The 11498-nt window shown below is 53.1% G+C and overlaps 1 protein-coding gene across 1 annotated transcript in view; it reads right to left on the bottom strand.

Moving 5' to 3' along the window:
• Positions 1–6367: 6367 nt before the first annotated feature.
• Positions 6368–11498, bottom strand: part of VOLCADRAFT_104783 (uncharacterized protein) — a gene marked incomplete at both ends in the record, with an annotated part of 7582 nt that continues 2451 nt past the window's right edge. The window contains 9 exons of the mRNA XM_002950496.1: positions 6368–6395; positions 6495–6635; positions 7079–7149; positions 7382–7573; positions 8290–8419; positions 8745–8891; positions 9292–9408; positions 9952–10100; positions 11080–11193. Coding sequence (XP_002950542.1) covers positions 6368–6395; positions 6495–6635; positions 7079–7149; positions 7382–7573; positions 8290–8419; positions 8745–8891; positions 9292–9408; positions 9952–10100; positions 11080–11193 — 1089 coding nt within the window. The remainder of the gene's footprint in view (positions 6396–6494; positions 6636–7078; positions 7150–7381; positions 7574–8289; positions 8420–8744; positions 8892–9291; positions 9409–9951; positions 10101–11079; positions 11194–11498) is intronic.

Genomic DNA, 11498 nt, shown 5'->3' with positions numbered 1-11498 from the left:
AGCAAACCGCGCGAGCAACACGTGCGCGTCGACCCGACACTACTTAGTGTTACAACACACATAGTGCTGGTCGGTTGACAAAATCTCAACGGTATTTCATTACGTGAATTGGAAATGTTTTGAGTCAGCGACCCGACGAGTTGGAAAGCGTTTCTGACGTCGCAGGCGCGACGTGGCAGATCAGCAGACGCAAACGATAATAACAGTGTCGTAAATCTTCGATAGGTGTTGCCCTTGCAGTCGTAGAATTCGCTTTTATATGCGCACATGAAGCCGACGTCAGAACATGCTGTCTGACCATGTACAATTATCTAATCGTTTAATTGTAGCTCATTTTGAAGATCCGCCATGGCAAAAGTCGTAATGCCCGTGAACGGTGAATCTGGGGAAGTGCGCCTCTGTGCGGTTTAATGGATCTGTGCTGCGGAATCAATACCTACATTAAGAGGAAAGATGACGACACGATAGGTCAAGAAGAGCATGTCCTCGATGCGCCGGGAGTACGGTTTTGAGTGGCTGGCGCGACTTGCACAAGAGCGGTTGGCACGTGAGCTATAAGGAGTTGATTAAACGTGGCTGACAGGCGTTGTTCCTTGTATACCTTGAAGACTGTTTTTTCTTTCCGGAGGCTTTTACACATTCCAGCGGATCCCAATAACATTTTGTTGTTGCGACAATTCACCTGGCACTCCACGCTGGCAGTGTGGGCCACTTACCTAAGCACTAACACCGCTATGATTCCTTGCATAACAATTTTGTTCAAACATATACCGCTATATTTCAGTGCGCTGAATGCAATGTTAGATGGATATGCAACTTCTGGGGTTAAGGGCGATTGTTTACTGGTTACGGGTTACGGAGTACTGCGGACGTCTGCGGAATCACGTCGAGGGTCACAATGTTTTGGAATCCAAACGCACACTGAAATACTATTGTATGGCAGTATTCAGGTGATGACCATGCGCCAAAGTCGCTTGTGGTAATTCGATGGACCCGTGTTCGACGTCGATATGCTTGATTCTACGAAAGCACTTCTTAAGTGACGAGTCCCAAATCGACCTGAAAAGTTCAGTTCAAAGGAGACACAGTTTCCCAACTAAGGGTTCTAACACTGTCTGCTGCAAACGGTACTGTCGACATGCGATAGCATAAACATTTCCGTGCACGTACGTCTAGTAGAAGCGCCGCTTTCCTGCACAAATGAATATTATGATAAAGCATATATTCCTGTTATTAATGATATCACTCACCTGATAACGGGCTTGGTAAAGGCGATGCGAATCCAGAAGTGGTTTCAAAAGCAGGATTACCATGTACTCAATAATACGTACTATATCAAAACGCAATAAAATAAATATAACCCATATTGTCATTCAGGGATACTGGTAAGCTCGACCGGTCGTCGCTAGGGTACATTTCGAAAGCTTTTTTTGGCGGGACCTGATATCTACGTCAGAAACTACAACATGTACACATGCAAGTGCCTCCTGAGCAAATGCATCGTTAGCGACTCCGACGTATAGCACTGCAGCGTACCACTACTGCACAATCACCCAACCCTTTGGGTCCCAACTGCTGGGTTCCCACAACACTACAAAAACAAGCCAAAGCCACCCTTTCTTTACAAAGTTCGACCTGACTTTGCGCACTTATTACACGCTTTACTTCGTTTGATCGTTCCTGACCAGACACAACAGAAGTTCTCGTGACTCTGTAAGAAGCCGCCATCGACCATGGAATCTCTGTCATCACCAACCAGCTGTGGCCCCTGCAAGCCTTACCCTACAAATGCAATGGAAAGTACGTCCTCGAGTGTCAACAACTGCGGCCAGTTCGGCTGCAATGCGCCACGGATGGCTGGAGTGCCTTCGACACCCGCCTCTCGCCCGCTTCCAGCGTGCCAATTACCGAAGGCGGATCAGCAATGTCCTGTAATTCCAGCGTTACCGGTGCTGGATTCGGGACTGCCAGTTGCGAGGTCTCTCTTTGGAGCACCCACGAGGGACGAGATTGACACCTACTTCCAGAAGGCAGCCATCGTCTCGCTTAACCGGCCCTTTTTTGACTAGGCTATCGACTTAATTTTAATTTCGTGTGAGTACCCGCTGGAGGCGCCCCAGCGAACTATTCCTTGTTTGTGACCCAACTCATGCTAGGAATAATGGCGTGCTTGTTACAAATAAGTAATGCAGGTTGTGTAGCACTCATTGTTAGCTGCATACCGATGATGACATTGCGTCTCGTTGGAAGTGGCAGCCGGAACGGTTGATGTCTTGTTGTGGTGGGCTCCGCGATTGTACGCGTATCATTATACTTATGCTTAAATAGTTAATGTCATCTGCCAACGGGCTTGTTGAATGCTGTGTTTGTTGTTGTCGGTCACCATGAACAATGTGGTGTCTTTCGTGCTGTGATGAGGGGTTCTGTGGCGGGCCGCTTCGTCAGCGGCGAGCGGCAACAATTTTGGTGTCTTGGACCTGATCAGGGTACTGACCGTTATTCATGACCATCGCGACATTCGCTGCATCTCGGAGCAATGGATGACGTGCGCTGCATGAAGATGTTGGTTGGCTCATCCTGATTGCGGACGCGCTGGGGGGCATAGCTAATCGGGGAAGGAAGGGGGCGTACGTGGCGTTGCGGGGCTGTTGGCCTCAGGCTCTCCTGGAGCTATGTTTCCCAGGATAACGGAGGACAATCTTTCGACTTCGCTGCACCTTACTGTCTTTCCAAGTTTCTATGGTTTCTCAAGATATGCAAAGAAGATATGCGGGGGGAGCGTGTGCGGGGATGATATTTGACTTCGGAAGGATTTGTTTTGGACGAATTATAGCTACCGTACCCCCCTACCGGGGTGCAGCCAACCGCTATTGGAGGCTGCTTCAGAAGCTAGCAGACTTGCTTCTTTAGATTGATACAGGCAGGTAGCGCATTTGGGGGAGCGCTCTCTGTTGTCGCTCGTTCGTGCACGCGTATGCTAAAGCGAGTTGTTATGGTTCAGCAATTTCAAAGCCGGTCGGTATGGTTGACTGGCTCGCAGCAACAAACAGGTGTCCCTTAGTCCGGCTGCCTGCAACAATGTGTATATTACATTTTATATATATCTTTGTAACGCTGCGGCTTACTTCTTGCTTGTCGTCTCTTCCAGTCTCCAGCGCCAACTGTGCTGCACTAAACCGCGTGCATGCCCTTGCACTGAAGTACGGATTTAACCTCCGAGCACGCGTCAGCCCTTAGTCTGCGCCCCTTAAGGTTTTAGGGTTTTAGACAACGTCGGGCTCCACTAACCAGGATGGATGTAGAAATTAGGACCTCCCATGCCATGGGTGTAATCCAGCCTCGCTTATTTAGGCAACAACCTGTCATAAGGCCACTTGTAGCCAAGCGTGTCGTTGCTAATCAGGGTTGACGTGTTCAGGAATTCATAAAAAAAATGTTACAGCGAAGACATCATTTTGACGCGTTGCATTGACGTCTGTCTATGACTGCGCGTTGTTGAATGGGAGTTACTGGTTTGGTGATGTGTATAGTATTGCAACCATGTTCCCCCCTGCAGATGCCAAGGCTGTTGCCGTACGGTTGAACGTCACCATTTGAGACCAGCGACGACACGATATTCCAACTACTGGTCCTTACCCCGGTCAAGGCGTGCTCCAATCTGCGAATAACAGCGCTTCCGTGCCGCCGAAAGCCTCAGATTGGATCTGAGCGGTTTCATCTACATTATCTCGGCTACAGGGTGCATTAATTAGGGCGCATTAGCGAATAAAACCAAGCCAAGGTTTCTCAGCTAGGTACGACATATGGACGAGCATTCGTGGTTCTGGAGCAGCGTGACTTCTACTTATTCGGAGGAGAGAGAAGCGACTAGAGCTAACTAAGTTTAATACTGATCGGTAGCCTGTCAGCTTGTTAGTTAATTAGTTGGTCCCGATGAGACTGATCACCGGGACATCATACAATTACTGTTATAGCTCTTCACCCAGTGTAACGCCCCATCCCAGCCAGATTTTATCGTGTTGCCGCTTTGGAGCCAGCTACAGCAGCCTAGTCAAAAGCTGGCTGAGGTTGTATTCTTCGAAGCCCCTCTAAAAAATACTGGGCCTCTCCCTTTTCCTCTTTTCCGCAACTGCCCTACGCATGACCGCCGCTAGGAGGGTTAGAAGTGTTGTACCTAGAACTAGTGCTACTGCTAACGGCATGCAACTGTATTAACGGATTGTTTGACGGAGGCTACAACCATAGACCTATCCGGCCATCATCAGCAGTCATATGGACATTTCCATGAGCCGCCATGGGCTGTAGCGCGAACTGCAACATGCAGGAGCCGAAGCAGCAGCAGCAGCAGTAGCAGCAGCAGCAGTAGCAAAACAAAGGGGCCCAAGACGAGATGGCCCAACTCATCGACGCAATCTTCTCAAGGCAATATATACGTTTGCAATTGCAATTGCAATTGCATTTCACCATATGTATTACAATATATATCTTTATTATTATAGTTACACTAGTCACCCGCACCGCGGCTAACATTGTGCATTCTTCCTTCCTTCCTTCTCCGTCTCTCAGCGCTGACCTTTCAAAAGCTCACTGCTCGCACACGCAAACATCCTCCATTTTTCACGTGGTGCAGCCATATCCACCCCCCCCCTCCACACACACACAGACACACATACACATGCCCCGGGTTCCCACCCGCGCATGTGGTCTTAGCCGCCCATCAAGGCAGTGCCTTGTACCTGCCGGGCGCGAGAGGCACGGGACCAGACGTAGACACCTTCATCAAAAAACATACATACATACATAAGACACATACATACATACATACTGCTCCCAGAGACTCCTCCGACGTGATCCCATGCGCCATCGTGTGGCAGCCACATCACCGGCAACTAGCGACCAAGGCCTGCAGCTCCCTCGCCTATTTCTTCAGTCACCCTCAATAAGCCCGAAAGTCCGACTGACTGCCCTGCTTTCCACCGCCGCCGCCGCCAGCCCCGCTGCCACACCTTCGAATTCTTTCTTCTTCAGAGAACGCCACATTCTTCTTCCCCCGCCTTCGACGCACCTTATCGCACCCACGGCGCCCACCGCAACTTCACCACAAAACTGGTGTATGAGTGGGACACAGAGAGAGAGAGAGAGAGAGAGAGAGAGGCAGGGCTTCATCCGAGCCGAACCTACCCCGGCGAGCTCTGTGTGTGTATGTGTGTATGTATCTGTATGTATGTCGTGTTGAAACCGTCCGCCCACGTACCGCGTGACCGAGTCGACGAGGTAAGAAGCAGTGCATGGGTTGTGCGGTGGCGAGCATGCGGGGGAGAGTAGCGGGGTAGAAACACGGGTGTAATGGCGGGTTTTACCCCCGTCCTTCCCCCGTTCGACATCCCCCGCCGCACATTCACCCGACCTTGCCGAGTCGCGCCCATCCCACCTCCATCCATACCATCAGCATGCGTATAGAAATACACATGGCACACAGGCACGCACCACACACCCGCACACACCACACAAGCACATTTCTCATGCACGTGCGTACAGCACGCACACATGTTTCGCAGCATCGCGGACCGCCCAACTTTGGAAAACTGGCTAGAGCTAGTGCAGCTGGGGGGGGTAGGTGGGGAGTGCGACACATACGGATTGCCTCCGTACGTCCTCCCTTTCCCAACCCCCTCTATCATCATCATCTTTTTCTTCTGGCGATAGATGTTTTCCTTGTAATATCCGAAAACAAGCGAACAAGCGAGAACATCGGGTATCTCTCTTGTCAGACAACACCAACGAATCTCCATGTCACGCATACACACATACATACGTACATACAGACACATGCGCGGCTCATTCATCCTTCTGAAGAGAGGAGAAGCGCTTCAACAAGCAAGAAGATTGTCGTCTAGGTAGCTGAGAGCTGTGGATGTGATTTGAGAGGCGGCCGACGAAACCCCAAACCTTCCCCCACTGACGAACCATAAGGCCCAGAGACAGTCCCTCCCCCCCCCTTCCACCCCGTCGCAAAACCCAAAGTCCTCAGCACAGCCAGGATACCATCACAAGAGCTGTAGCAGCAGCATTGGCATGAAGCCGTTGCAGCAGCAGTAGCAGCAGTAGCAGAGGCAATAGTAGCAACAGCAGTAGCAGCAGCAGTAGCAGCAGTAGCACAGCAGGCGACAACATGCGGCAGCCACGCAAGCTGCACAAGACTGCCCTCGGCGCCGGGGCCCCTCTCAACGACGAACAGCTGCTTGGAACCAGACGGCTGTTGCTGTTGCTGCTACTGCTAGGCCTGGCGGTGGAGCCAGAAAACGGCCGCCATATCTTTAATATCGCCAGATACTGCTACCGCTACTGCTATATTGCTACCGCCGATTCAGTGCCAAAGGAAACCAATTGGAGGGCTGTTTCGTCCAGAGGGGAGTGGAGGGCGGGGGGAGGGGGTTGGGGAGGGGGAGGAGGAGGAGAAGGGACTGCCATGCGGTGGTCTTTTCTTTTCTTACGAGACGACTGCGGTCCCGGAGCTGAAACCCGCCTGCTGGTAGCGGTAGCGGCCGTCCTCCGCGATTCCGAAACCACGCGGGTCGGCGAACACGTTCTCCAACAGCTGCCCCCGCTCCGGCTTGGGGGACTCGTCGGCGAACCTGAATGCGGATCCGCGAAGAAAAGATTTAAGCAACGAAATGAAACAATGCATGGATGGATATTAAATGCAGTAACATCGTAATACTCTGTATTACATTACTTCATTTAATAAAAAAATGAAATAATAATAGCCGCGGTGCACCCGGGTATAAACCCTTAAAAATTAAAGCTTGATAAGGACCTATGCAAGATTGCCTGATCAGGCGTTTGGAACTCACCTCTTAGCGCTGCCGCAACCTTAAGAATTCCAACCTGACCATCGCAAACCCACTTCCCGCCCCCCTCTACTCCACCACACCCCACAACCTAACCCAGCCATGGTGACCCCGCCACCCACGAGTACGACACGATCACACCCCTGCCGTATTCCCTATCACTCGCATCTACAAACAGACATACAAAACACACGACATACAGCACGCGTACACCAACAAGCACCCACTTGACACAGTCCTCCACCACCTCAGCCACCTTGTCCTCCAGCGCCTTGATATCCGCCTCGGTCGCCAAGCCCTGAGAGTACGACACAGATTATACGCGTGTAGTTTGTAAGATACTTACACGAGTGAAGAGTTTGGAAACCTTACGCTATCTGCATCCCCGACATGCATCCGAAAACCATCTACCATATATTGCTTCGTAGAACCATGCCCGCACAGTTGCACATACATACATACATACATATACACGTACCACTTCAAGGCGGGCCCTCTTTTATTCCCCCCCCCCCGCCCAAAACACCCACGTGTTCCAGCATGTACTTCTTCAGCTGCGGGATGGGGTCCCTGGCCAGGTACTTGGCCTTCTCGTCCTTGCTGCGGAGCTCATCCGGGTCGGCAAGGGAGTGGCCGCGGAAGCGGTAGGTCTCCGCCTCGATCAGCGTGGGCCCCTCGCCGCGACGAGCTCGCTCCACCGCCTCCTGAGCCACCTGGCGAACCTGTGCGCGTGCGTGCGTGTGCGTGCGTGTGCGTGTGTGTGTGTGTGTTTCGGTGGTGAGGGGGTGAGGGGGGGGTGAGGGGGGTGAGGGGGAAGACGCGAGGGGAAGGGCACAGACAGACGAGCAAGAGAGCATACAGGTGCTGGGGTGTACGATACGGGAGGGACTAGGGGTGAGGTAGTTGGTAGTTGGGGAAATACGATACATTTTGATGATGTTGCATTCTTGTCAAGGAAACAATCTTGCCATCAAGGAAGCAAAACTGTGCCGACTTTCAAAGCTGTGTAGGTAGGGTACGGTAGCTGTGTAGGAGGGTAAGTGCAGGGTAGAGCAGGCAGGAGAAATGAAAATGCAGACGGCGCGGCGCAGCTTCACAACCGGAAATGAATGGGAAGGTGCGGGTGCTGATCTGAGGACTCCGTCGCCACATCGCCACCACATCGGCTCCGTCACCACATCGCCATGTGGTCAGGCCGCCACTTGTAAACCCCCAAAACCCCACTTCCCTCACTTCCCCAAAACCCACAGCCCACTTCACACCCACACCCACTCCCCTCCACTCCCAAGGCTCTCTGCATCTATCCGTATCTGCCCCTCCCCCTCCTCCTCTTGCGGCTTATTGAATGCGGCATTTCGTTCGTTGAGGTTCGTGGGTTAGATTACCGTCAACTGAAGGGAAAAAGGGGATCAGTACGGCATACATGCAGCAACCGTACCTTTAGCACGTCCATACCGTCCACCAGCACGCCTGGCATTCCGAATGCGGGGCCCTTCTTGTAAATATACGGATGCTCGTCACCCGATGTACGGCTGGTGGCGCGCAGGTGGCTCATACCGATAGCCCACCTGCGAAGAGAAGGTGCCCATCAGCCAATTTATACCTTTCATGCATACATACATACATACATACATGCATACATACATACATACATACACACATGCATACATACATACATACACATGCTTATACACACATACATACGCAGCAGAAGGGTGTGCCGGTAGGGCAAACTGCCATTGGTTGGTTGGTGGTTTAGTTGGTTGTGGGGATACTGAGCCAAACAGAAGATCCAAGCCCTCGGCTGTAATAACAATCCAGAACGGCAGGCAAGGCCCCTGTCGTACTCCCCCTTCCCTGTGTCGTACTCCCCCTGCCCCCCGTCGTACTCACAGGTTGTTCTCCACCACGAAAATGTGCGGCAGCTTGTACAAGGCCGCCATGTTGAGTGACTCGTAGAACTGCCCCACGTTGCAAGTGCCATCGCCGAAGAAGGAACACGTGACGCTGTCGGCGCTCTCGTCTCCCAGCACGTCACGCCTGGGTGCAGTGTGCGCGTGTGCGCCCGTGCGAGTGTACGCGTGAGGACCAGGCCGAGTGTGCGAGCGAGTGCGCGAGTGCGCGCGAGTGTGCGAGCGAGTGCGCGCGAGTGTGCGCGCGAGTGCGCGCGAGTGTGCGAGCGAGTGCGTGCGTGTGCGAGCGAGTGCGTGTGCGAGCGAGTGCGTGTGCGAGCGAGTGCGTGTGCGAGCGAGTGCGTGCGTGTGCGAGCGAGTGCGTGTGCGAGCGAGTGCGTGCGTGTGCGAACGAGTGTGCGAGCGAGTGATGAGTCTACATACAGAACTCTCCCGACACCTAACCGCACAACCCAACCCAATGCCTCCATGCAAACAATCGGGATTTCTGAACCCAACCATTCCATTCACTCCGTACTCCTCCGTACCTGTACTTGGACTGGAAAGCGGCTCCGAGACCCACCGGAATGCCCTCCCCGATGAACGCGTAACCCCCCAGCACGTTGTGTTTCGAACTGAACATGTGCATGCTGCCGCCCTGGCCCCTAATGAGGGGGGGGCCAGGGGGGAAAAGGGGGAAGAGGGCGGTTTGGACGGGGGGTTCAGAGGGGACTCATGAACGACGCCAATGAAACTGGGAGTCAAGTTGCACGAAGGGGGGGAGGGGGAACGGGAGAGGCAGGGAGGGAAATGGGGGGGAAGAGAGAGGTGCAGACGTATGTAACACCCTCACAACCTACTGCTGCTTTTCTGGTGGTTGAAGAAGGCTGTGGAAAAGGAGGATATTGCAAGAAGGAAGAACGGCGTACACACGTACAAAGAGACCTCCGGAGTGGTGTGGTGGTGGGGGGGGGGGGGTTAGAGCCACCGCCCGACTGCACTTTAAACCCATCAGACAAACATACATACATACAGATAGGAGGTTTCGCAGCGACCGAAATCCCCCCCACACACACGAGAGCCCTCATCAAACCTCAACACCTCACATCATCCCCCCCTGCCATCCCCCTAAATCTCTCACCTCGCCTCTCCTCCTCACCCCAAAAGCCGTACCTCCCCGCCCGTCTCCACCCCCTCAGGTCGCTCACCTGCAGCACCCGGTCTTCTTCCCGAAAAGCTCCGCCATCACCTCCCGGGCCGACACCCCCTTGGACAGCGCATGGACGTGATCGCGGTAGGTGGACACAACGTGGTCGTCCGGACGCAATAGACGGATTACCCCGGAGGATACGGCCTCCTGCACGTGTGTGTATGCGTGTATGTATGTGCGTATGTATGTGGGGGACAGGGAGAGGGACGGGGAGAGGTAGTTATGTTACGTCGGTGGGGGAGGGAGGGGTTTGACGAACACATCCGGGAGAGGGACAAAAAGGGTATATATGTATGTATGTATGACTAAAATTACACTGTGGGCCGCGAGAGCCGGGGGCCGAAGCCGAAACACAGCGCAAGGGTCGGGAGCACACAGCACAAGTCGGTTAGTCTTGTGTGCTCCCGACCCCGACTCAGACTGCCATATGTATGTATATATGTATGTATGCATGGATGCATACACATCTCATTCATTCTTCCGCAACGCGCAACGTTCGTACACGGCAGCTGTTGCACCCGTCCTGACGCACACGAGGGGGGAACATCCCTTCCCCGGGCCGCACGCTCCCATTGCGACCACCACACGCACAACCACCCTAACCTAACCGTACCGTGCCAAACCCAAACCCAACTAAAACGATCCATTTTTCCCCAGCAAACCCAACCCAACCCAACCCCCCAAAAGCTCGTTTTGAAGAGATGAGAACCCCAACGGCGCACACACACACCCCACACACACACCCCAGAAAGCACCCTCGGGCAGTCGACGGATGGTTCTGTGTCGATTGCACCAGGCTGCAGTGCCTTCCCCCGCCCTCCGCACACGCTTACAGACACACATACAGACACACATACAGACACTCACACAGACACTCACACAGCCATCTTTCTCTCAACAGCCCGCAGCTTTAAAAAGACCGACCTAACAGCCCCCGGGCGACGCCACACACCCGCCACACACACCCGCCACACACACACACACACACACACACACACAGTCACACACATACACACAGTCACACACATACACACAGTCACACACCCAGACCGCTGCTGCTCGATTTGCTCTGACGTTAGTGACCCCGGCAGAGGGGCCCCCATGCCCTCCCCCTCCCCCCACCCACCTGGCCGCTGTACAAGTGTACGAATCCAAACATCTTGCCCCGGTAGTACATCTGCGCGCACATCTCCTCGAACTCGCGACCCAGCACCATATCGTAGTACAGATCCTTGGCGACCTGCATTGCATGGGGGTGATGATGGTGATGGTAGTGATGATATAGTGATGGTGAAGATGATGGTGGTGATGATTGTGATGGTAGTGATGGTAGTGATGATATAGTGATGGTGGTGATGGTGGTGGTGATGATTGTGATGGTAGTGATGGTAGTGATGATATAGTGATGGTGGTGATGGTGGTGATGGTGGTGGTGATGGTAGTGATGATGATGATGATTGTGATGGTAGTGATGATGGTGATGATTGTGATGCTAGTGATGGTAGTGATGGTGGTGGTGATGGTAGTGATGATGATGATGGTTAA

The sequence above is a fragment of the Volvox carteri genome (assembly GCF_000143455.1).
Source record: "Volvox carteri f. nagariensis unplaced genomic scaffold VOLCAscaffold_19, whole genome shotgun sequence".
In the NCBI taxonomy this organism is placed as follows: domain Eukaryota; kingdom Viridiplantae; phylum Chlorophyta; class Chlorophyceae; order Chlamydomonadales; family Volvocaceae; genus Volvox; species Volvox carteri.
The sequence above is the reverse complement of the archived record's forward strand: the minus strand, read 5'-3'. Positions and strand labels throughout refer to the sequence as shown.